This window comes from Dermacentor variabilis, chromosome 2 (genome assembly GCF_050947875.1).
Source record: "Dermacentor variabilis isolate Ectoservices chromosome 2, ASM5094787v1, whole genome shotgun sequence".
Classification (NCBI taxonomy): domain Eukaryota; kingdom Metazoa; phylum Arthropoda; class Arachnida; order Ixodida; family Ixodidae; genus Dermacentor; species Dermacentor variabilis.
Window position 1 is genome coordinate 126,196,810 of NC_134569.1, and position 26,431 is coordinate 126,223,240.

A 26,431-nucleotide genomic window follows, 5' to 3' on the forward strand; every position below is an offset into this window, starting at 1 on the left:
TTAGCCTGATTAAGTTTGTTTTGATGCCTCTCGGCGCAATATTTACGAAAAGAAGCTGGAACGTAACGCAGATGCAACGTGTAGATTGGGACAGTTTGCGTCAAGCGTTGCGCATCGTTTACCTCTGGTACTCTCCTCCTCTGACGCCTCTTCCCTCTCGTGTGTGTGGGTGTGTGGGGCCTTCCGTTGGCAGCGAAACGGCGCAAGGAGGGTCGACGCGGAAGCGGTCGTGCGAGCGACGAAAACATGTTTCTTGCCGCGGGGGAATTCCCACGCTAGTGGGCGGCGTTTCTTTAATTATTTCTCTAATTTCTGTCTCTCTGCGCGGCGTCATTTTTTTTTTTTTCCTCTTTGTCTCATTCACCTTCGCCTATTTTCGGTTAAGCTCTCCCTTCTGGCAGCGCATCCGCGCGCCTCCCATTTTGGTTGCCCCTGTTTACTCGCGCGCGCCATCTCTCTCTCTCTCTCTCTCCGCTTTCGTTTCCGCGATTCGCGTCCGCGCGCCCTTCCTCGGTCCCGTTTACGCATGTGTTCGTTCACGCTTCACCGCGCTTACGCGCTTCTCTCTATCTCTCTATCTCTTTTTCTTTTCTTTATTGCCCTTTCAGCAGGACAGTTTATTTGAAGAGACGGGCTCGCTCCTCGTGACTTACTGCTGCCGCTGCGCCATGGCATGAACGAGCGAGTACCGTACCTGCTGCGTCCTCATTAGCCGGGCCGCAGCGAATTGGCTGGCCAGGATTATTCCGCCGCCAGCTGTGTTTTCTCTGATTGCGTCTCGGCTCTCTCTCTCTCTCTCTCTCTCTCTCTCTCTCTCTCTCTCTCTCTCTCTCTCTCTCTCTCTGGTTCTACTGGCTGATGTTGCGACTTCCCGCTATTTGCACTTGTCGTAAGTGATAACTCGATATGTGTGAGCCGGTACATATATCTGTTTGGAGTCACCTCCGCTGTTTTCTCCTGGCGTATTACTATATAGGCGGGATGTGGGGCCCTTCCTCATTGCCTTTTTTTTTTTTTTGTATGACACTGGAATCGCAATGCAGTGGTGTATACATATATGAATGTCACGAAGAGCCGATTGATGGGCCAAGTGGCGGCAGGATGCAAGGCTACACAAATACAGCCTGCCCAAAGTGAAGTTAGTGCTATTACTGGCTAACTTCACTTTAGTCCCACCGCAAGCAGACATGCAGGCTGCAGCAGAAGCCAGGACACGAAACAACAACGACCATAGGGACAGAGTCCGTCGCTCTCGCGTCAGAGGCATGAAATCGAGAAAGTCATTTGTATTATCTGATGATTGTCTGATGTGCTGTTATTAGAGTGGCCTTGATGTGCCGTGGTGGCGTGCGACTGTACGCGTACTCTGAGTACGCGATTCATACCTGTACGCACGTTCCTCAGTGAACGAGCAAGTTCTTTTATTTTTATTTTGTTTTTTATTATAGCTCGGGCGTCAGCACGTGTGCTTACGCTGCGGATACATGGGATCGTTGTCTGCACAGGAAGCGGGTGCTCCAAGCTTATGAATTTTGCCCTAATATATAACGACGTGAAAAGGCTTCCCGAAAACGGGTCCTATATACAGAATGGGTCTGCATGGCGTCCAGTTATCAGCGAACCACTTCCTCAAAAAAAAAGTGATAAAAAAAAAAAACAAATGATAAAGCGGTGGTGTTCTTTACATCCACAAGCCACAGCTTACCCCCTTTTTCTTAGGCTTTCTGTTATCGATCTCCCGGAGACTGTTCTGTTTGCATGCAGTAGTGTTTAAACGAGTTCGAGAGCTGCTGGCGCGCGTAGTTATGCAATGCGATCCATTGTTCAAGAGAACACTGTGGTTCGTGGTTCGTATACTCCCCAGGCACCCAGTATTGAACGTGCCGGTTGAATGTGCCATTCACAGACGTTCTATAAAAGGCTGTCATACAGCGCCACCTATCACAAATCACCATAATGCAAATTGGAATGATTCTGCCACACTTGCCAGAGAAGTGCTATACACTCACGCTTTAACGGTTAACCATACCGGCACTGTATGCGCATGCGCATAGAGGGAATCGCCGCGAGCTGAGCGTTGCCCAGTGACGTGGCTCGGCTTCTGGCACGCGCACCTGACAGCACCGGGCAACTAACTGTCCACCGGAAACGCGTGCACTTGGATTGGTTGTGTATAGTACGATCGTGCATCTCGCCTGATCACGCGGGTCACACCCGTTAGCAAAAAAAAAAAAAAAAAAATTCACTCTGTAGGAACGCGCGGCTGTCCCTGTGTGCTGGATCCCAGCTTCTCCTCCTCCTTTCCTCGATGTCGTGGCCTTGGGCAAGCACTCGAAGCGCAGACGGATGGATGTTAGTGCCAAAGATGAGCCGTACACTTATATACGTGGTGCAACCGCACCACTTGTGAATGATTGTTGAGATCTTGCCAGCGGGCTTCGAAGACAATGGCCGTCCGCTGCTGTACAGCCGGCGCCCCGCTTGCACTTTCTCTTGCCAGTTCTGCGCAGTGAAGTTGAAGTTACCTGCACCTTGTCTCACGAATTCCGCGCAGTGAAGCTAAAGTTATGCTGGATCCATCGAGAGGGGGGAGGGGGGGCAACCATAAGCGAGAAGCCGCTCTTGTGTCTTCTCGATGGGAATGGAAGGAAATATTGTTCTCCGTTAATCCATTCGTAATCCCGCCGCCCCCCTTTTATACGATGCACGAGCCGATTAAGGACGCATGACGGGCGTTACGAACGTAGCCCGCTATTCTCGTTCTTGTCTGGCCGACGAGACCGCTCACGTAGCTCTCGCTGCACTGCGCACAATTGTTGAGGTGGAGTGAAATTTGTGTATGCAGGCCTCCTGTATACTCCTGTTGCCGCACCACCTCATTCACCTCCTCCTCCTCCTCGTTCTTCTTCTTGGCGTTCTCTCGAATTGCTCGCTTAGCTTCGCGCTCGGCCGTACTCGTCATTATTTCTTCATCTACCTGTCTTATACTTTTCACGTTGATAATTGGGACGAGCTTTCTCTCTGTCTCTCTTTTTTGCCACATTCTTTTTCCGGCTGCGCTTTTATTGTGACGCTTACCTGTTTCGACATCAGCCCACGCCGCCTCTTCCACGGATATCATATACCGTTCTTCTCATTCCTCTCTTATTATATACATTTCTTTTTTCCCTGCCTTTTGTGGGTACGCCCCGTGGTCGTTAGCTGTCTAAGATGCGCTGCCCGGGTGTTCTAGCACGCAGTGTAAGAAGGCTATGGCCTATGCGCAACAAGCCTGCACGCTATTATATCCTTGTTCATCATGTAAACCACATCTTCCGAGGCTAATGCAACTGCGACCATCAAAGCTATAACGTGCAGCGCTGAGCCACCCAGTGTGCGTGCGCGCGTGCATCTTTTCCTGTTTAGAGCGGAAAGATTTTGAAGCAAATAATAATAATAATAACGATAACGATATAGTATCGTAAGGGCGCGTGGCTGGATGATTGTCACCTTCAAACTGGAAGATACACGGTGGTTGAGCTAAACGCCGCGTTTCTTCTTTCTCGTTCATACGTCACGGTGGTTATTCCGTTGGCACGTGCGCTTTTTTTCTGAGTACGTCTTTAGGTTTCATATAATAATAATAATAATAATAATAATAATAATAATAATAATAATAATAATAATAATAATAATAATAATAATTTTCGGGGCTTGGGTAAAGGACGTGCAGCGTAGGCGCTATTAGCGCTTGTCATCTATTCCTCCTGTTCATGTTATTAGTGTGATGGTCGTGGCCTGATGTATTGGTATTACAAGCTTTTGAAAAGGCTGTTACCAATTATTTGTAAACGGTTGAGAATACGTTTTATTAGCTGTTTGTCGGTCGATGCAGTTTGGCGCATCGCTTGTTTTTTTTTTTTCCGAAATTTTCTCAATTATTTTTTTTTTACTTATACAGTGACATAACTTGTTCATTGTAACTCACTGGATTTATTGTTTTCGTATCCGTTTATGTGTTGTGCCTTCCTATCCTGATTGCTTTTTATTGAATTGTTTAAACATGTGCTGTGTTTACTTTGTACACGACGGTAATGTAACCGCAACTCCTATCTTGGCTTGTGCTGACAGTACGAATAAAATAAATACCAGAACAGGCTCACCATGATAAACTGAAACATGGCTGTCGTCACATAAACTAAGATGCAGGTCGTGCAGGCTTGAAGCCTGCGCAGTTTATGAATAAATAAACTAAAAGACCGCACGAATAGAACCCCGACATTTCTTGCTGCCAAATATGCGTACACACTTAACCATCGGCACACTTAGCCGTCACTGCGCGTACTCACCCGTCACTTGTGAGGGATGGATGCCGAGGCGAATCATGGCGCTGGTCATGGTGAGGCAAGGCGACGCAAGACGACGCAAGACGGCGCAAGGCGACGCAGTTCAGGAACATCGCAACGTTCAGGGTTTAACATGAACCGTCTAAATTTATTTATTTAGTTATTTATTTTTATTTTTATTTTATGTATTATTTAAGGTGCTTGCTTGTGCATATTGAAAATAAAAAGGGCGTTCACGAGGGTTGCAATGTGGGCTTGTTGGTAATGCATCTTCAAGGGGTGTACGGTAGCTCGATTAAAAGACGGGACAAAAGAAGACACACATGGACGCACACAGCGCTGTGTGTGCGTCCCTGTGTGTCTTCTTTTGTCCCGTCTTTTAATCGCGCTACCGTACACCCCTTGAAGCAAAAAAGAAGCCTGCGCGCAAATATTTGTTCATCAAAAATGGTCAATTCAGGCATATTTAAAAGCGCGCTATACTTTATTAAATAACACCTCTTGTCGTCAGAGCGCTTTGGTGTACTGTACACGGTAGGAACAGAATATTTGAGCAGCGCATTCTATGGCAGTTTCCCACAGCTCTGTGTCCGTTCACGCAAAATGCTTCAACGCCGTTAAAACGCTGATCGAGTCTTCGCGTTTGTGCTGATCACGTTTGCGCCAGTAAACGACATGAGCGTAGACACTCATTGCGGTAATAAATTAAATAGGAAGAAACCAGCGGTGAGCGCGGCAAGTAAGGCAGGAGAAATACGATGGGGCAAGCAAGCTGCGAGGACAAAAGCTATAAGGATTCCGCGTGCCTTGGCACGGGAAAATCGTTTCGAATTTGCCTGTAAAGCTATCTTCTCCTTTGACCTGTGGAGCGCCGAGGGAAAGTCGCCCTGTCACCATCGTCACCGTATGTGTCAACCAAACATACGCATGCAGCTGTAGCGAGTTCCGTGACGCTAAGAGAGAGAGAGAGAGAGAGAGAGAGAGAGAGAGAGAGAGAGAGAGAGAGAGAGAGAGAGAGAGAGAGAGTTAACAAGTTAAGTAAAACAAACGAGAGTAGACGGATGCCAAGTGACGGAGGAGGGAAGCGAGGAGGTTCTGTATATTAAACCTCTGGATGTACAGCGTCATGGGCCAGTGCTAGGAAGGGAAACATGGCCGTCGATGTCGACTGTGGAAGAAAGCGAATACTCAAACTACTTCTGACTACCGCCGACCTCGGTTTCGGGATGTCACTTTCCTACAAGCCTTAAAAGTTTGAGAAATAAGTTCCCCAACTTTAATGGCATTCCTACATAACATTTGCGAAGCCGCTGGTGGGACTTCATTTATTGCCCTATTGTAAACCTTTTTTTTTTTATTAGTTTCTGGCAATGTTGTCGTAAGTCGAGAGGTTTTCATTTCCGCACCAGCGCAATTTTATCCGTAACACTCGCTATATCCCCTAGTCTATATCTATAGTCTTCTAGTCCATGCGATTGCGCGCGGACAGATCCGTGTGCGTGAGAGCTTAAAATGTACTCATTTTTACAGCGATATCGGTTGTGATCTCACTCTCCTAGTCGATTTGATGTCCGCCGTGTTGTCCCGTCGTTGGAATCACAGATTGCTTTGCCCAAACCTCAATAAACCATAGTCTGTTTATCGTACAGTCACCTATGTCTCTAACGAGCCCTGCTCTATCGACCTCGCCGCTTGCGCATCTCGACCGCTAAACCAGTTAATAATTTCATGCAATTTGAATCCCAGCGCTTCTTGAATGTAGACGTTCTCTACGGGCCTTGCTGGGGCATTTCATTCCATTACGATGTGCTCGGTGGCCGCAGCGGGCACGTGTGCGTCGTCCTGCTGGAAATTCTCGCTCCCGTATTTGCCCCACTGCTGCGCCATTTGCACAAACGAAGACGGACTCTGATCACTGAACGAAGTATTCATATTCACGAAAGGAGTTTGCTCGCGCGCATAAGCTTTCTGATACCGCACGAAACGGTGCGAGACTTGCTGCGTTTATAATAGCTGCTGTGCCAGCTATGGCTTCATTGCTTCGCTTTATGAACGAAACTGCAACTTTCTTTTTTCTTGGCGTGCTGTCACCAGCACGCTTTTCCGGAAAAAAGCCTTTATATATCTCGCGGGGCAGTGGCGGCAGGAGCGTTCTCCATAGAGCGCCGACGCTTTTGCGTCGGTGCCGCATTCTTCTTCACCTTTCTTTCTTTCTTTCTTTCTTTCTTTCTTTCTTTCTTTCTTTCTTTCTTTCTTTCTTCACCTTTCTTTCTTTCTTTCTTTTTTCTTTTTTTCGGTTTCTCGCTTTTCTCATTGGGTTTTTCGTTCTGGGGGCTTGCTTGACTCGGCGGGCCATTTTCCTGATTGCGAAGTCACACTTTGCCACATTACACTTTGCGGACATGAAACTGGCGCGGCAGCAATTATGTCATCTGGCTCCTAAGCAAGGTGTACTGATGTCACCCGTAATGAAATTAAGATAAGAACTATAGGCAAGAGACGCGTGTAATGCGAGGGGGAAAAAACGAGGAAAAAAAAGCATGCATGGGAGAGATCCGGGCTGGATCGTCGCAGGCAGATAACTTTAAGAGATAAAGCAGATATGCAGAATGCTAGATTGCATTATGGTTGGACTTGGGGAGCTTATAAAGGCTAGGTAACTCTTTGTCGCCCCCCCCTCTCCTACTTAAAGGAGACCCGCCGTGGTTGCTCAGTGGCTATGGTGTTGGGCTGCTGAGCAGGAGGTCGCGGGATCGAATCCCGGCCACGGTGGCCGCATTTCGATGGGGGCGAAATGCGAAAACACCCGTGTGCTTAGATTTAGGTGCACGTTAAAGAACCCCAGGTGGTCAAAATTTCCGGAGTCCTCCACTACGGCGTGCCTCATAATCAGAAAGTGGTTTTGGCACGTAAAACCCCAAATATTATATATATTATTATACTTAAAGGAGATGTCATTGAAAATCATCATCATCATCATCATCATCAGTCATGTGTTCCGTGTGTACATTTCGATCCTTACTGTGTCCATGTGTTTTCGTGCTGTTATAATTACCTTTAAAAAATTATACCGCTATACTAGTTGGACACTAAATGACACTTATCTCAGCAATATCACACCCTCTATGCCTACAACCACTGTCAACACTTTCATTAGTTGAATATGTCTCATTTTTATCACCGCACAGACACGACTAAATAAAGTTTTCTTGTTTTATTTTCCTTCATTTCTTTTTCTTTTCTTTTTCTATCCGCGCTATCGAACGCTTAAATGCTTTTCCTGGTCATGTCCGATCGTTATCGTCTGATTGAATTCCTGTTATATATTGTTAACCATTGATTTTGCATTGTACCTCATTCCCATCATTGCAATATTTGTATGCTGTGCACACCCCACTCCTGCGATAACACTTCGGGGCTGCACTATGTCGAAATAAACCATTACAAAGTGTGAAATTATCTAGGAACAAGTTAGCCCCAAAAAATAAATAAATTCGCAAGGACGTTCGAATTTTGGAGCCAGAATGTTTGTAGGCTCACTTTAAGACAACACATCGGCGTTCTGTACTCATGATTCCAATGGCGTCTCAACAGACATGCGGGCGCCGCCTGCGACCACTGTTGCGCCATATTTCCCACTATAATATTAAGCTTGCCGCATGAAACCCCACCTTTGTTGCTCGTCCCTTTAATGAAAGCGCTATTTCTCTTTTCGTGCCGGATTTCCCGTCGTCTCCCGCTCGAGATTGCGCAACAGGCACATGCAGCAACACCGCTTCTTGTACAATGCATCGTTTTGTGCGAAACTGCGCTCGTGTGCGCTCGATCCCTTCAAGCGCATGCGCATGTGTGCGCAAGTTATTCGGAAGGGCTTTCCCCGAAGCGTCTATGTTTTACGGCCTCTTGTGCTCGCCGCGGCAGATATATATATTATTTATGGAGCAATGCGCCATACCAAGTAATAAAGGGACGGTGGGCAGCGGAATTGTTGCGGGTGTCTTTATTGCGGCGCACTTACACCACCTCGCTGCAGCGGGGTAGAATAAGTGGGGGTAATTAGAGACGTCTGGTGGCGGCGTTGCGAGGCGTTCCCAGACGGCCAGGCGCATGGTGCGCCTGTGAGGTGGCAGTTGGCGTGGCCAGCGGCCTCGGGTGGCTCGTAGCCGCCTGAAAAGGTAGCGCTGATTCTTTCTTTCTTTCTTTCTTTCTTTCTTTCTTTCTTTCTTTCTTTCTTTCTTTCTTTCTTTCTTTCTTTTTAATGCATAAGCATTTCTATGCACACCCAACGAGAAAAGCCGTCCATCCCATAAGACGATCGCTTTCAATAGAGAGTTATAGCTCGGCGGGTTTGCGGGCCAGCGACATATCGACAAACATGGCGACCACCCGCACGAACATAAATGAATCTTGAGCTTTTTTTTTTTTTTTGCGCGACCATTGAGAAAAAGAAAAGAAACTTCTTACAGATCTTTAGGAGGGTATAAAGGGAAATAGAATAATAACCATGTTGCTATCTGTCTTGGACCTCTTGCATTACTTAACTTCCTTTATATGCAAAAGCGTCCCGCCGAATTAGCAGTTGAGTATCACTAACGCATTCCGCCACATTGACGCTGTCTTGTATCGCCCCGGCAATCGTCATTTCCACTGGCACTAACCCCCTTGCAAAATCTCAACGTTAGTCAGCTCAAAAATCACAATGCGTCTTTTATTTGCGCGTGTGGTATCTTATGAATAAGGACAATCTCTATGAGCGCAATATAATAAAATAACAAAATGTTCTGAAACAAAGAAAACTACCAGCACACACAGTAAAAAGAAACACTCCAGTTTTTTCCGTCACTGCAGGCCCCCGGCACTTATTTTTGCTTTCATATTCGTTGACGCCGCTTACACCGACGTGTCGCAAATGTGTGCGAAGCTTCTGTACAGACTCTCTGTGCTCGTAGCAGGTCTTCACGTTAGGGCGCGCCATCTCCCTCAAATACTCAGTCACGGCCTTCAATGGGAACCTCCAAGTGAAGCAGCCTGTCAGTCCAATTTACTCCCCTGGAATACTCTTCGTTTGATTTCAGCGTAAGCAAAACATTATCACTTCGATGCGTAAGGTTGCCACCTTCACGTCTGTATCGTTTAAGAAGAGTCAGATGCGCGTGCTCGCTGTCAGCTGAGCCTATAACGAGGCACTGTTGAACTGCCCACATCCTGCAACAGCTGGCAGCATCCCTTTTAAAAGAAAACCACCGATGCAGAATAGGATGTTGCATTCATTTGTTTCAAGTTATTCGACGAATAAAATTTCAGAGCCATCGATAACATGGCCCTCCACTTCTCCGCTCTCTTGTTTACCTTTTGACAGCAGGTTGGCGAGGTCCCGCCTAAAATGCACGATCCACTGCAGCTTTCTCTGGGGCTCTTTCGGAAAACGGTAATGTTTTCAACCATTTCTGGAATTCTTCGTGCACATCGGTGCACAGCAGCCAGTCATTTCACTGAAGAAGGGAGCGACCAAGCGGCCGCAGCTCCTTCCTCGCACCTGTCGCCTTGCGAAGTGAGATCCGCACTGGCGGCGGCCGTCGGGAAAAGCCGCTCAGGGCGGCGAGTATTCCTTCAAAGAATAGAGTTTTAGATGAGGGTACGCAAGAAGTAGGGGCCACGGTACTGCGCATGCGCAGAGGTGTCCGCGTGCGCACTACCGCAGTACCACCCTGCACGGAGCGGCGGCGAGGGTGAGACCGTTCAGGCACCTTACTCTGCTCGAACGAGCGAGGGATCGCTGAGCTAAAAACTCTACCCTTCGTGCGGCGCTTCGCTGCTGTCTCCGCTCGCCCGCTGGCCCGTAAGCCCGCTGAGCTATAACTCCCTAATATAGGACCCGCAGCAACGAGCGAATTCACCTTCGTGCTGCCTCTCGTTTCAACGCGAAGCTGCGAGAACACAGCGCTCAGGAAGCAATCAGCACTCTCCTCACTCTCAGCCCCTATCACAGATCGCTTTCAAGGTAGGTTCCCACGCGTCTCGCTTCAACGTGAAACTTTCTCCATCGCAGATCGCTTTCAAGATATGGCCCGCGCGGCCGCGCCATACGCAGCCGACGCCGCCGGAGTGCAGTTCACAATGATTCGACGCGGATGGATAAGGCGCTAAAGAGATAACGCCTTGTAATGATCGGAAGGTCATCGGCGTCACCTGGCGCCGCCCTCTGCAGTATAGTTGACTTGCGTCATCGATTCACCTTGCGCCGAGAAGCGTCCGCAGCAGTTCGTGTCGCCGCAGCGCTGTTTTTTTACGCTGGTCGGATCGAGTTTCATCACATTCATGATGATGCCGGTCCGCGTGGAGATGAGCAGGTGGCACAATGCTTACGCAAACTTAGACAACTCCCAGAGGAGTTTCTGCGTGACTACTCTTTCTTTCTTTTTTTTACGTACGCACCTCTTTTCTCAATTTGATTGCGCTTCTCGGGCTAGCCCTACTTAATTAGCGGACCCTTTTCTTTAACTGTGAAGTCACACTTTCTCACATTGCAGCTGGCGAACGCAATGCCTTTTGATTCTATAGTTGTGTCTTACGAGGCGCGACGTGTGGTGGTAGCACGTACCCGTGTGATGCAACTGTGCTCGCGCAGTCGTAGATTGTATAGCAGCCATATAGGTGCGATTCGCATTTCGTCTTGCTTTGAAATGTGACCGTGCAATTAAGCGCCATTGTGTGGGCAAAAAGCGCAACGCGGAGAAGCGAACTCAAATTACTGTAACAGGATGTTCTCCCTGTCGGTATTCTCCTGCTGTTGTGTGTGCGGTCGTATGACGTCAGCGTTCGGAGGCCGTCTAAATGCCGGTTTCGTTCCGTGTTGGTAACTTCATTTTTCTTTCAGACAAAGTCGCCTTGTATAGCGGCCCACAAAACTTATTTTAGCGTAATCTCGCTAACTTATGATGGTAATGATTATGGTGCCTTTCTCGTAATTGATTTTTTTTATCTTTTCGTTATCGTGTTATTAGTTTTGAAAATAGCTTTAAATTGTCTCCTGTGGTGACGAGTGGACGGTAGGAAGTGAAAACCCTCGATTTTCTAGAAGCGTATCAGATCTCGAGACTGCGCTTTGCCTAGAAAATAAGTTTTGATGCGGGTGCCCATCTAACTCGCTAAAGATCTTAGTATGTCTTATAGGTGTAGCTACAAATGGAGGCGCATATATGACGAGGCACGGAAGTTATCCCACTACTCTTGAGAGATCTTACCGAGACAATTTTCTGGCTGTTCACGTCGCCAAAGAAGTCGCTAGGGCTCAAAAACGGCAAAATTATTGTTTAGGCAACTAAACACTCACTAAATTTACCCACTTTCACGCTAAGTTTCCTACAATGCCGGTGAGTGGACGTGTTCGTAGCATCAGTAGAAACGTACGTTTCCGGACACGAGCGGGAAATATCCCCATGAATGGCATGTATACAACAGGGAGAAGACACCCGCGAGGTTTCGGGCGAAGCCAGGGTCATTCTGCCTAGCTGGGCGCTAGCACGGGGTAGTGATGAAGTTAGGAAATTAGCAGGCATAACACGGAGTCAGCTGACGCAAGAAGGGGGTAATTTCATATCGCTGGGACAAGCGTTTTTCGCACAGTAGACGTAAATAGACTGATGATGGGGGGGGGGGGTAAGGACGAACATGTAAGTCGCTCACTCAGGCTAGCTTAGAATAAATGCGGGCTTGGTGGTTGCATCGTGTGTATATGGTGTATACGAGGCTGAAATACGGCTTCCTTTTGAATACAATGTCTTCGTTGCTGGCTTCACACGGGTGTGGCGTATCTGGGATCTGGGTATCGTGTAACCATTCCCAGAATTAAAAAAAAAAAACTGCCCTTTTCGCGCCTCCAGGGTGTCCTAGTGAGCCGCAAAATGTGTTAAAAATGTAGGTCTCAACGAGTCAAGAAACGAGAAGCAGTCGTAGAGATGGTAAGGTTAATGGTGCCGGTGTAATTGGAGCCAGTGTAATCGAAAATTAACCACATTTTACCAGGTATACTGCACTGCTTCCGGGATCGGCCCGCCTGGCCTCTTGTTCAAGAAACGTCGACGAAGTGCCCATGCTAAAGAAGACAAGGTCGACATAATTGCGCGTGCAATACGGTATACAAGTAAGATGCGAAACGAGTGGATAACGAACACGAGAAAGAGGCGCAGTAGGCAAGCATAATCAACATTTAATCACCGCATCATTTGAACCGTCACGTACGTCGACCTTGTCTTCTTTAGCTTCGACCCTTGGTTTCTAAACCCTTGCCGGTGGGACTATATAGTGGCAGCGCCATCGCGTGCGCGCTCCGTTCTGAGGAAGACGAGGCCATCGCAGTCGCGGCGCGAGCATCGAGCCGCCCATTCAAGCGTGCAGTCGCGGGCAATTTTGACCTGCCCACGCTGTATGCCCGATGTCTGCGAAGGATTTCAAGGTAAACGTTCGGGCGTATACACAGCAAGCGCACAGGTTATTTTTTGCCACGGTTGGAGCTCGGGAACCAAGCGTACTCCGAGCGGCACCGCAGGAAGGATTTGTTTGATTCACGGCCCGGTTGCAGCGCTATGTAGCTTCTGCTTTTGTGCATCGCGAACTGCTCGCGTCGCGTAACCGTCGCTCTTAAAACGTACCGCGGACTGAATCTGCGTAGGTGTCTTCTCCGTGAGGCGTTAATTAGCCGGGCCGCGGTGTTGGCGACCTGTACAGCAGCAGAACCGCGGAGGTTGATGCCTTTTGACGGGACGAACAGTTATGCGTGTCGTCAGCAAATCTGGGCCTCTTGCCTTGCCAAGGGGGTCGAGAAAAGAAATGAAAAATTGAGTGGCCGCTTGTCGCTTTTATTTGTGTTTCTTGATTTTGAAGGAGAGGGGGGACTTTCTGACAGTCAGGCATCTCATATATATATATATATATATATATATATATATATATATATATACATATATATATATATATATATATATATATATATATATATATATATAGGAGTGGCAGTGTTTGTAGGCGTCCAGCCTTGAAGTAGCATTACGCAGAATTATGGTGCTATAGTAAGACTTCATCCGAACGTTTTGACTACTAAATTAGAGAAAAATATGAGGACTGGCGCAGTAAGTACCGACTCGCGGACTCTGTTACGGCCGTGTCGAAATCATGTTAGCTGGAGTCAATGGATGACCGCAGACGTGAGCGTCGGCTAAAGTTCCTCTTTAATGTCACAAGGGACGCGCGAGGATGCAGCCCGTGCGCAGGGTCGAGGGAAATAATTAGCATTTCTTATATGCGATGTGGCTGATATACAGCTCCTTTATTTAATGGGACAGGGTTGGGGTTTTTAGTTATTTGCTCCGCTATTTGCTTCGCGCACGCAATCTGATTGGACGAACATTATTGTAGCTATATGGAATCGGGAACAACAACGACGTTAGAGAAAGTTCTGGTACAGAAAGGCGCTTCATTGCTCCGAGCGATGACTTTGCAGCATTTGTTATAGCCTGTGAAAAAACGGTTCACCGGAAGAAGCATGAAACACTGTACCCGACACGTGCCGTTATGTTCCTGCTCGTTCTGACTGTAACCACTACACTAGGATGGCGGTCAGGCCCTCCGGGTGTAATAAATAAACAAATGAATAAATAAATAAATAAGCGTAGTTTTCTTGTCTCTCTTCTCGTGCAGTTTGCGGAGAAGCGGAAGCGCCTTCACCGTCGTTCGGCCCAGCAGAAGACCTCCTCTCCGGGCACTAACAGCAGCGGGGGCTCCGTTCTTTCGCCGCCCGCTGCTGCTGCTGCTGCCCCTGCTGGCGCCGTCTCGGGCTGCCTGTCACCGCCGTCGCCCGCCGCCGCCGCCTCCCATGGAGAACGCCGCAGCCACGACGACAGCGGCCTCCTCGCCTGCACGGTAAGGCGGGCCCCGAGAGAGAGGGTACATACAGTTTCCCTCAAAACATTGCTATATTCCTTTTTCATGCACAGCGAGCAACGCTATACAAAGGCTGAAGGGAGGTACCTGTTTCGTCGCTCGCAATCGCCACCAAGAAAATAGTGCGTCAGCCTGCGAAAGAAATATAGTTATCAAATCAAATTAAATTATGGGGTCTTACGTGTCAAAACCACGGTGTGATAAGTAACGCCGTAGTGAGAGGGGGTATCTGGATTGAAATTTTGACCTCCTGCGGCACTTTAACGTGCACCCAGAGCGCGTCGTACGGTACGCGAGCGCTTTTCGCGTCCCCCCCCCTTTACCCCTCCCCCATTGGAATACGCCGCCGCGGCCGGGATCGCGAACTGGCAACCTCGAGCGCTCAGCAATGCAATAGAGGAAAAAGTTGCGCAGCTGCGAACGAGGTTGCGCTGCAGTTCACGTTTCTAAAGGGGCAAAACGAGAAGTGTATGTGCAACGTGGCCGCGTTTGCACGCCTGCCTTTCGGTAACGTTACCATTCCTGCCAACTTGCTCAACATCCAGTCAGATGTAAGTCCATGTTGCAAGCTGTGCGCGCCGAACTGCGCAGTCGAGGTGCCCTGCCACGTCCACTCGGTTGTCCATAGAGGTGCGGGGTATACACGCGAAACTTTGATAGACGCCGCATTGCCGTTCTGGAAAGGCGAGCGCCCACACCGCTCCCCGTGTGGGCAACCCAGCAGAAGGAAACGGAGTGCGGAGAATATTTACTTCTCTTGTTGAGGGCACACGCATGGGGGCGGGCAGGCGTCGGAGCCCCCGTAGACTTTGTATTTGTAAGATATACGCGGCAGCTGAAGGTCTACTCGCCTTGGGAACTGATACAGGTGGGCTCGAGCATTCGATGACGCCAAGGCGTAGAGGAAGCGCGAAGTTATAATCTACTAATTACAACGTTACAACAATCGTAACGACTTAAAGACTTCCGACTGGAGGTATATCCTCGAAACTGTAGCCTCCAGTGCTGCTATAGTACTTCTCCGATAAACACAAGCAAAATTTGCGCTTTGGTCGACTCGCGAACAAAATTTTTAAATGAAAGCAGCAGTGAAGACAGAGAAGCCACAGAAGCTTCTCTCTGGTTGTCAATTTTTCCGATCCGACGTACAGGCTGTTTTAACGATGCCTCAGACAGCGGCAGATGCTCATCAGTGCATGTTATTGCTGTACAATATTGTGCAACAATCCACTTTACTGTGCATGCATGTACAGGAAATGAACAAAACATGTGGAGGCTCGAGAGCCAGTTGAACGCACCCTGGACCAGCTTGCTCGCTCGGAAAAGCTGATCGAATGCAATGATCAAGTGTGAAAAGGATTCTTCTGCACGCTCCTTGACGTGACAATCACATTGCATCGGGAGTTTAAAGAATGCGGCAAAATACAATGCAGGTGCCTGCTGCAATGAGTGAAAACAATTTCTCACTGTACAATGAGAACGTATCCGTCTTCACATTTGCGAAGCTATAGCTTTCCAGCCTAGAATGGGCATCACTATGGCCAATACTGACGTCAAAAATTCCTGTTAATATTTATTTTTGCTTGATGTCGGGGGGGGGGGGGGGGGGGACGTACAGAAATTGGAAACTAGGAACGAAGTGTTAGTTTTCTTTTCTTTTACTCTTTTTTTTACTAGTTGCTTCTTTGAAGCTTCACAAAAAGTATTTCAGCTATTATTATTGCTATTCATCCATCCAAAACAACAGTGATCAGGATATAATCTTGTGTATCGCAGTGTATACGTTTAGACTGCTATACGTCACGAAATAAAATGTTAAAACATAAAAGCCCCGAAAATTAGCACATTTCTAGCGTTAACGAAATAGTTAAAATACAAGGTTCTTCGTGCCCGCGGTCACTGACAAATTTCAGAGTGGCCGCTTCTAACATTCATCCATTCATTGCGCCTTACGAGAATGTGTGTGTATTTGCGGTGCCTGCGTGCGTGCGCCTTTGCCGCTGTGATTTAAAATGATAACAAAACCTAACTCCGACACACAGGGTGATCATTCCTAAGTTTTACAGAATTTTTTAAAAAAAATACCCTGTTGCAGATAGTATAATTCTAGCCCTTGAGCTGGATTATTCAGGGATGCGGACAGTATACTTGCACGATAATGCGCAACACCTGTTCAACTAATTTACACAGATTCACTAATTATCTTCTGAATTAATTACTTTACGGCAAGTATTGCAATTCACGAATTGGGTGGACAGTGAGATCGCAAGGTGTACCCGGTCGGAATGAATTTCCAGAATAATTCCAGCTCGGAGATGTATGCGCCATCAAACTCGCCATGAAGATGCGCTGTTGTTTCATTTTTCTTTTTTAACAAAACGTTCTTTTATGCATTGAAGCAAAAGAAGTAGCTGGAACGCCCATGTACTTCGTCCCACGCTTCGGGAAATGGTATCTTGCAACTTGTGGTCATCCTAGATATTCATTTCAAGTGGACACGCCCTGCAAGCTCAACTGCTACAATTCGCAATACAAGCCGCAAAGTAATCAATTAAGATTCGAGCACGGTGAAGCGCGTGTTAAATGCTTCGTCTCGTGCGCATCGGCGTCTCCCGGTGCACCATCGAAACTCGTGGAAATTAGCGCGCCTGCAGTGGTAGGCTCGACCTGCAGCTTCGGACCGGTGTACGCATCGCGATCTGTTGCCGCCGCTGCGGTTGTTTCGGCAGCACGGGCCAGACAGCTGACGCTCGTTTGCGCGCGCGCAGTTCTGCCTTGGCCGCGCGCTGCTCGTCGTTTCCCAATTATACACTCGCGAGGAGGACTGAAGTCGTTGACGCGTCTTTACTGTTGACGCGACGCGAGAGCGCTCGCGCGTCAGTGACGAGACCTCTCGCTCGCTCCGCGAGCGGCAGCGAGCCCCGTTTTATATCGTCGGTGCCCAAAATCAGAGGCGGCTGAAGAAGGGCCGCAGAAGTCGACGACATCCGCCGCAGTCGCGGGCTCAAACCATGCGCCTTCGCTCCACTCTCTCTCTCTCTCTCTCTCTCTCTCTCTCTCTCTCTCTCTCTCTCTCAGTATTTGTTTTTTCCTAGCATACAGCTGTGCAGGCTGTGCGAGGGTGCAACGACCGACGTCGCTTCAGGCGCGACCGACCGCATCTTGCCTTGAAAACCTGGCGCGTACGCACACCGTCGCCTTCGACGGGGACGACGACGGAAGGCGAACAGCTGGTCCCGGGCCCTCCTCGCACGGGGTACCGGAGGAGCGAATAAAGAAGCTTGGCGCGGGGCGTCGATGCGGGGAGGGGAGGGATGGCAAAAATTGGGCGACGCCGGTGTTGGGTAACGCGCTACCACCCGATAGTTCCTCCGCCGCCCGAGCCTGCCTTCCCCGAAGGCGAGCTCTGCTGTCGCGCCCGAGCGCGTGGCGGGCTGCGGCGACCCCGGGTCGAGCCCTGCTGCCTCTGTTCGCCGACGGAAATAGCGCCCCGCGCTCGAGCGCTGGGGGAGCCCGTGCTCGGTTCTCCGAGAATATAACGGGGTCCTTAGGAAACACCGGGTCTTCTCTCTGCTGGGCTGCTCGGACTAGCCTTGTGCGAGAAGGAGGAGGGCGCAGGGTCCTGTGCGCTGTGACGCCGTAGGATGACGAGGGTGCGGGGAGGGAGGGTCAGGGAGGGGGCGGGCTGCCGTGGTGCAGAAGGCGCACACGTATACGACGACACACTGGCAGAAGCGACTCTATCGCCCCCGCCGAAAGAAGCAGAAGTTCGGATATTCGGCACCCATCCAGTCAGCCAGCCAGCTAGCTTAGCCCATTTGGCTCCCCGCACGGATATTTACCCTCTATAGAGTACACAAAACATTGGCGGTCGTCGCCGCTACGCAGGCCGTGTACGCGGTCGCGCTCCTGTGGGTGTGTTGATGCGGAGGCGGCGTATGATCGGCGACCATCCTCACTGCGTTTCGTGGCCTTCATTCGCGTGCTCTGTCTCGGTGAAAGTTTCAGCGACGGAAATGTGAGAAAAGCGTGCTGACCCGGAATGGCGGCGAGCCTGCTGCTGCTGCTGGCTGGCTGACGTGTTTTCTTGCTGTCATTGCATTTTCTTTATATATATATGAAGATTTTGCTCGTCTTCTGGGCAGGACGACGATGACAGCGTAAACGGGGCGACGACGACGACAAAAACGACCAGGAAACTGTGCGCGGTTCATCCCCACCCGCCGCTTCTCGTTTTTCCTTTCTCTGTTTCCGCAGCTACTGCCGCGTCCGTCGTCGAGTGCGTTTGTGTGTGTGTCTGCGTCTGCGTACGTTCGTTTCTTTTTCTGACCGTGTTGTGTCGAGACGACGCGTCCTCTGCTACGTTTACTTTTTTTTTATTTCTTCCTCGAAGCGAAACGAAGCGAAAAAAGAAAAGCTCCCAAAAGTGCGGGGCTGCGCAAACACTCTTCTCCACCCGATTGCGAGAAGTGGCGGTCGTCGAGTGCGTGCGTGTGTGCGTGTGTGCGTGTGCACGCTCTTCCTCCATCTACGTAGTGCGTGTTTTCGGAGGGGATCTGAGATGGCGGCGGCGAGGGAGGCGTCGGATGAACTGCGCAGTTGATGGACAGCTGCCCCGGTACGTGCATGCATTTTTCGCAGTTCGGCAGGCTTCTACGCGGTGTGTACTTCTCACCTACTATAGCTATATAGTTGGCGCTGCGCTTAGCGTATAGCGGCTTCGAAAACGCTCACGAAATTTAAGGGGGGGGGGGGGCACACGGACACCGCGAGCGCAGACAAGGGCACGTACACGGTAGCCACAAGGGGGATGAGGAGAATTACTAAAGCATACATGAAACCAGAAAGAGGGGAGCACCCCCTCACCCTCATCCGCTCATCCAACTTTCTATACCCCCTGAGTCCGCCAGTGAGCACAGAGCAGAGAGCACGCGACGAGCAGTATACGTATAGACGGCCTTCTTGCTCCGCGGCATCCTCATCGTCGTGGCGCATCTGCGGCAGTGTTTAACGACTCTCTCTCTCTCTCTCTCTCTGACACACTCCCACGTACCCCGCTTACGCACGCGCGCATGTTTTACCTCTTTGCCGCGCAGATAGCCTAAACGAGGCTGGAATATCCTACAGAAGGCTCTCTTCACTCTAGCGCGCGCTCTCGTGCGCTGAATAAATAAACCCCCTTAGCGTATAATAAATGGCTTTCACGCTGAGCGCGACCGGTGGGACACCGCGTTTCGTGTCAACCGGGGGATTTAATGACGGTCCCGAATGGTTTGTTAGCACCGCGAGAAAAAAAATGGCGTATCAGGCTTTTGTGTAGTCGGGGTTCGAGCACTGGCCGAATTTCGCTCCGCGTCGCCATTTTTTATCAAGGTTGTGTAGCCATTTTACACCGATGTTTAGCCGTTCCACATTCCTGACGCTGATGTCATCGACGGTGTTGCCTCGCCGCTTTTTCTTCTACCGTTCACCTGGCTCATTATTGCCCGCAGCCTTAGTATTCATCTCTTTTACGATGCACGCACTCTGCCTCATTCTCATTTCGTGACCAAATTCATCTCATTGCCAGCTGATGCCATGAGATAACTTGGCCACAAATACAATTTTCCCTCTTGTTTACGATGGCCACACTCATGACCTCGTTTCTAGGCGCGGTCGTTCTGAACTCTGGCCTCTGCGGCTGTAGCCCCGACATGCATATCAGTGCATTCGTTTCGGCTAAAGAAAAAAAAAAAAAAAAAGAACGCAATCTGCGCTACTCTATACTGCATGCGTGCAACGAGTAAAAACGCAACTTATCGGTCAAGCTTCTTGTGCATCACGTGCCCGCTTAATACTAGAAAATGGGATTTTGTTCCGCGGCTTTAGCCGAAAATATAGTTTTTTTTGTATGAACCAGCAGCAGCCTCTTCCGTAACGCATCGATTCCTCGGACCTCCACGCTGAGCGTTTCTGCGTGCGCTGTGTTTTCTGGGAACGAAGCTGTCACGGTCTGTTGGCACCCACTTAGGTGAGAGATGGCCTGGAAAATTGAAGTTCAAAGGAAACAGTAGATCGTTGGGGTGTAAAATGTCGATTAGGTGCCCATGCGATTGAACTTCAGCGATCGAGCGCGGGTTGGTTTGCAGCGCAAGTTGGACGTCACGTCCGAGCTTCCAGGCCCCTCTTCGCGCACGTGTCCTCAGGAAGATTCTTCCTGAAGGTCCAGCTCGATTAGCAAGATGACCGCTGCTTGCTTACCGCGATGGCTGGGGTCGCTTATAGACGCTGCACTGGGACGCCTTCTAGAATATATGTTCGCGTTAGTCTTTGGCCGGGGGGAAATACACTTTTTGAGCTCCTGGGGCTTTGTGTGGTTTTTCGAGATTCAGCGAAGCGGAATGGCCAGCGTGCATGGATGACCTCTCCTGGTGCATCCGGCTCGGACGTAGATTGGCATGTACTCGCTCTTGAGTGTACTGACTCGTACTTCCATCCACACTGCGTGGTTCCACAGACGTGGGATTTAGTGTGTACCTGACGCACGAATGGCGTGATTGGATGTATAGGTGTGTCTGTGTGTGCGGCCGGACAACGTGGGTGTCAACGAAATTAAGTCGGGCACGGCGAGTTTTGAGTGGGTATGAACGTGAATGACTGTCGACGTGTATGAGCGAATACACATGCGGACGTATAAGTGCTGGCGAGTGTGGCGTGTGGGTGCCGGTAAGTGTGAATGAAAGCGACTGTGCCCGAGAGTGAGCGTTGGTGAATACTATAATAGGCACGGGAATGAGTGCCGATAAGTGTGATCATTTACATATGTATCCCAGAAAAATATTGGTGAGCGAATACGAGTGAGTAACCGCTTATTGTGCCGACCTGCGGCTAGGGAACCCTCTTGATTCGCTCCTGGGTATATACTGCGCGCATATTGTATGCTTGCTAGTGCGGGGCTGACACTGTCCGGATAGCAACAGCAGCGGTGGCTTGCTCTTACAGCGGAAACTGCGGTCTCTCGCTGCCTTGGTCACGGTGGTCACGCTGGCGATGACCGCGGATATCTGGCGGGAAAAAGTCACTGCATCAAGAACATCTTGAGATCGTATACGGGTTTTAATGCCAGGACATTTCCTGGTTCCCTTGCCGTTTTCTTGTTTACTCGTCATTTCATTTTAAAAAGTGATCACGGGGTGGATTAATAGTCGCCTGCGCTAATGCCAAATCTTATTGGTGGGTTGCCATCGTGGAAGGTATGCACTTTTGCCACTGACGCAAAAAATATCTTGTGGCCTGGAAATCTTCGCGATAAATATATTTATTTATTTATTTATTTATTTATTTATTTATTTATTTATTTCAGGTGACCGCACCCACAATACTGAATATGAATAAGGGCTTCGTTTCCTGGTTCTTTTGTTTCTTGCTTTTTCGGGCGAAGGGGGTGACAGTATCAGGCTTTCAGGTCCTGGGGAGTTCCTTCAGGGAAGGACTGTGTTTTAATGCCGTAGTAGTAGTGATTGTTTGCTTTCTTTTATTAAATAAAATAAAGAACAAGGAAGGGAAGGGAATTACTCCTGACGGCACTGTAACTGTTTACTTATTTTACTTATCGCAGTCTGCTGACACACGAACGGCGGTCAGCAAGGGGTTGGGGGGGGGGGGGGGGAGGTAAATGACAGGGAAAGAAGACGCTGCGGCAGACAGGGTAAAATATAGAAGGCAACTATTTACGTGCATGCAACAGCGCGACTATATTTAAGAGTTTATCCGTAGTGGGCCCTGTGGAGTGCTCGAGAGAATTCGTCGCCCGGCCCCCCGCGCGCCGGCACTGTACGTCAACATCTGCACTGGTCGAGGTCGACAGGGAAGTGGTGCTTGCTGATGAGACTGAAAAATAGGCACCATCTTCTGCAGCCCTTGAGGCAGCGCGGCACAGCGCCGAAAGAGTGTCGATTCATCGGCGCTGCCTCCTTTCCGAAATGTTGCGCGGACGGCGGGAGTGCAAACGCGCGCGCTGCAGATCCTGCGGTGTGTTTGAGGTCGACTGGCGTGTCTCGACAACAGTCCAGAGCGCTTTGTGGCGACCCCCCAAGGTAGCTCTCGTTGGAAAGTTCCATACATACACCCTCCAACGGACGGGCCCATGGTGTTCAAAGCACGACTTCCGACGGACAACAACGCGCATGTCGTTTTGCCTGCTTGTGTTTCGCGTGCGGCTAGCGCAGACGGCACGATGGCGTAACTGGTGTCGTCGCGAGGTGTCACCTAGTGGTAGACGTGTGTAAAGTCCCTTAGACGTGTGTAGATTTACTCTATGCGCATGTATAAAGCGACTCTATAGATGTTTGTAGGGTGCCTCGATGCCAAGTCCGCCGGCGCTGCTGTCGAGGCACGTGTGCTATAGATGTTTGAGAACCATTGCTGCCTGGCTCATTAATCGAAGCTGCGTTTGTCTGACAAATTCTGTTTAACGGTAGCGGCCACTCTGCTCTATGCATAGTGCAAAAGTTACAGAAGAGGTTTATTCGAAAGCGATGGTAGATGAACCCTCGTGTATAGAGGCACCTCCGAGACAAGGTGGCTAAGGTGGTGGTTCTGCTTCCGAGGGCTGCATCTCGTGTCCTAGTTGCTTCACACTCAAAGAAGTAGAAGTGACAGTGTCCCGCGTTGCAGGCTCTCGGAATTTATGGGACACGCTCGAGAACGAGCGGAGACCACGTGTCCGTGCGCTCGCCGTGCAGCTTCCCGGTGTCCCGCCGCGTGACGTTGCTTCGAGAGGCGGCAACCGCGGTCGGCTCGAACGCGCACAGTGCGTGGGTTGGCGGAGCCCGTAAAATGCGGCATACTCGCGACGACGTCTCGTTTTCGGTTTACCGATGCCTCTTCCTCGGTTGCATGCAGCATACGCGTGACGGATGAGTGTTTCCTGCACCCGATCGGCGATGTCGATGAGTTGGCCCGTTTTTGCGGAATGTGTCGAAAAAAAAAGGGAGGGGGGGGGGGGGGACGATTGCGTCAGGCGCGTGGCATCTTGCCTTGCGCTGACTCATCCGTGTTCGTCTTCTTTTCCTCCATCTCTCTTCTTTCGGGCGCACGCACTCGTGTAGAAATGGTGGCGGAAAATCGTAAAGTGGCGTGATGCCCAGTCAAGCGGCCCAGTGAACCGCGACGTCCTGTAGACAGATGTGGCGTGGGATACGGCTCCGCCGCATCTCTGCGCATGAACTGCAGCTCGCGACGCTTGACGAAAAGCGGAGACGCGGAGGCACGCGAATGACGCGAACACGCAAGTCGACGCGCTGTTTCCATCATGCGGTTTTATTGCTGCAGCATCATGCTGCCTTATACACGCGCTTCGTAACTATCACTTCCGCCAGCACCTAAACATTACCGTGCAGGAAGTTCATCTCTTTATCCTGTAGGGCTACGGAGGCTATACGCTTACGCTCGTGTATACCCTGTCCGATTGGTATAGTTCTTATCGATCGGACAGGTGACACGCGCGTGACCCTAGCTTACCACTTAACCTGCATAGCGCATCGTCCTGCGTTTTGCTGTTGAAATATACATTTGCTCTGTGTTCGTGTTATTCGGGTGGCCCCGTGTTTCATCATTCTCGCGCTAAGTATTGGAGTGAAGAGGGTTTTGAGGGAGCAGGTGGGGGTTACCCTTAATCTGGCGCTCCACTGGCTTCCGTTGCCCTCCTGATCTGGCCGAAAAATGCTAGTTGCGCCTCTGGGTCCTTGCTGGCGAGCCGTCTCCCACTGCTCCCGTTGAAAGTTATTTCCCGGCAGGGCCGGTTCATGATAACATGGTCTCAGCAAGCACCAACTGGTCCAAGCCAAGACGCCATCGTTAATATTGAATTCCGGGGCTGCGCCAAAACCATGATCATGGTAAGGCGCGCCGTTGTGGGGGACTCCGGAATAATTTGCCCACCAGGTGGTTCTTTAACGTTTACCTGGTGCACGCCACACGAGCGTTCCTGTATATTTTTTTTTTCGCCTTTCAATGCGACTGGGATCGAAGTCGCGCCCTCAGCAGCAGCGCGACGCCATAGCCGCTGAGCTATCCCCGGCGGGTTTGTTGCCTCCATTCGTGTGCAGGCTGTACCCGAAAGTCACGCGGATGACGGCGGGGACTCGTTTAGCAACCGCATATGATTTCTCGGCGCCATATCTTCTGTACTTTCTTGTCATACCACTCGCAAACTGCTCCTTCATTTGTGTCGCGGTCAGTTTACTCAACGACATGCGAGTTTACTGAACGACACGCGGTGCCGGTTAGTTTCATTCAGACATCGCTAAGCGATTGTTGTTGTTGTTGTTTTTTTTTCGTCTATAAATTTTCGCGCGCGTTCTATGGCGCTCGTCAAGAGATGGCGTCGCGCGCTGTGAGCGGATGTTAGAGCAGTGGATGACGCCATGGAGGAAAGAAAACGTAGGATGGGGCCCCGGCCAGCACGGACGTGTTGGAGAAAGTGTGGCGGAAGTCACCTGCTGTTTTTCGCGAAGGAGCACTGGGACTCGTACCCCAAACGTCGACGTTGACCGTAGCGACCGCGCTCCTGAAGCTCTGGCTGCTGCTCTAGGCCTCAAAAAAATGAGGTTTCTTTTGCGGCCCGTGTCATTTTCGCAGCACATTCTGTTCGCGAGACAAGCCGACTCTGAAGTGTGGCGTACAAGCTTGAAACTTGCGTTTTGAGGTCGGTGAGTCTGAGTGTCAGCCCAGCAACAGAAACACTCAAGCAATCACGGTGCGGGTCTTCGACGTCGTCTTCAACGTGCCACGGAAAAACAGAGGATCGCGCCTGCTTCGCTAAGAATGTAACAGAAGTTGCAGCGCACCCTTCCGGCGGCTCGTAGCAGTGCAAGTTCGAAGCTCGTGCCTATCTTCTCCGGCGAGCTGATTGGAGGCGCAAACATGTTGGCACACCAACATGGCTGCACTTCCGGCTTTAAAAACGTGACGTCAGGGCGTCTCCTATATTGTTTTCCTCCATGCGACACCAGAGCAGGGCTCCACTCGGGCGCACCAGCGCAGTCTTTCACGTTCGAGTGCCGCGCCGCGTATTGAGGGCTCCGTACGTTAAGGGTTGGGGGGGAGAGACCGCTGTACGGGCTATAGATGGGTCTGTGGATGAGTCTAAATGACCCATCCACAGTTTAGTGTGCAGACTTTTTCTTCTTCCTCTTCCTTATCGTTAACAGTATTCTTTTTAATCGACCGTGGCATGTACAATTCTACTTCTTGAGCTTGGTTGCTTTAGAAGGCTTGCATGAGAAATTTGCATATCTGCATGAGAAATTGAAATTGATAAGTGATTAATTACAAAATTTTAGCAATTAACTTCTGAACTAATTATTTTACAGCACATTTTGATATTTATTAATTGTAGCCAATGAGTTTGCGAGTCATCCACTCGAAAAAAATTCTAAACATTACACCATTTTCGTTATATTTGTTCCCAAAGTATGCGACAAAATGCACTGACGTTCCAGTTATTTTTTTACTTTCAGTGCATAAAAAGGCATTTCGTTAAAAAAGTAAGTGGAAAAACAGTGCATTTGTGGCACAAGTTTGACAGCGCTTATTCAAAACTGGTGCTAGTTTCAAAATTCGTTCCTGGTGGATGTGCCTTGTAATATTAAATTATGGGGTTTTACGTGCCAAAACCACTTTCTGATCATGAGGCACGCCATAGTGGAGGACTCTGGAAATTTAGACCACCTGGGGTTCCGTAACGTGCACCTAAATCTAAGCACATGGGTGTTTTCGCATTTCACCCCCCATCGAAATGCGGCCGCCGTGGCCGGGATTCGATCCCGCTACCTCGTGCTCAGCAGCAGCCCAACACCATAGCCACTGAGCGACCATGGCGGGTTGCCTTGTAATATCACTGGCTACAATTTGTAAATTGCAATATGTGCGCTAAATTAATTAGAGTTGATTTCTGAAATTTGGTGTACTAGTCAATTATGGATTTTGATTCTTGTGCCAGTAATGTCTGCCTTTTTGAGTAATCCAGCTCAATGAGTAGATTTGTGCTCTATGCCATGGATGATGTTTAAAACTTGCCAAGCATTAAATAAAAACACAGTGTGTTAAGGGGGCGGAAAAGTGGGGACTCACTCATGTTAGATGTGCTCATGGGGAACATCTGAAGGCAAAGGGCAAGTTAGCAC

At 49.6% G+C, this 26,431-nt stretch overlaps 1 protein-coding gene across 10 annotated transcripts in view; it reads left to right on the forward strand.

The window, feature by feature from the left end:
- LOC142572662 (uncharacterized) overlaps nt 1–26,431 on the forward strand; it is a 300,880-nt gene that overhangs the window by 157,477 nt on the left and 116,972 nt on the right. For 9 of the 10 annotated variants that reach the window (XM_075681936.1, XM_075681938.1, XM_075681945.1 and 6 more), the window contains exon 2: nt 14,022–14,243. In XM_075681936.1, coding sequence (XP_075538051.1) covers nt 14,022–14,243 — 222 coding nt within the window. Of the gene's footprint in view, nt 1–14,021; nt 14,244–17,969; nt 18,883–26,431 lie in introns of those variants that run through there. The other variant, XM_075681946.1, reaches the window with a different exon arrangement.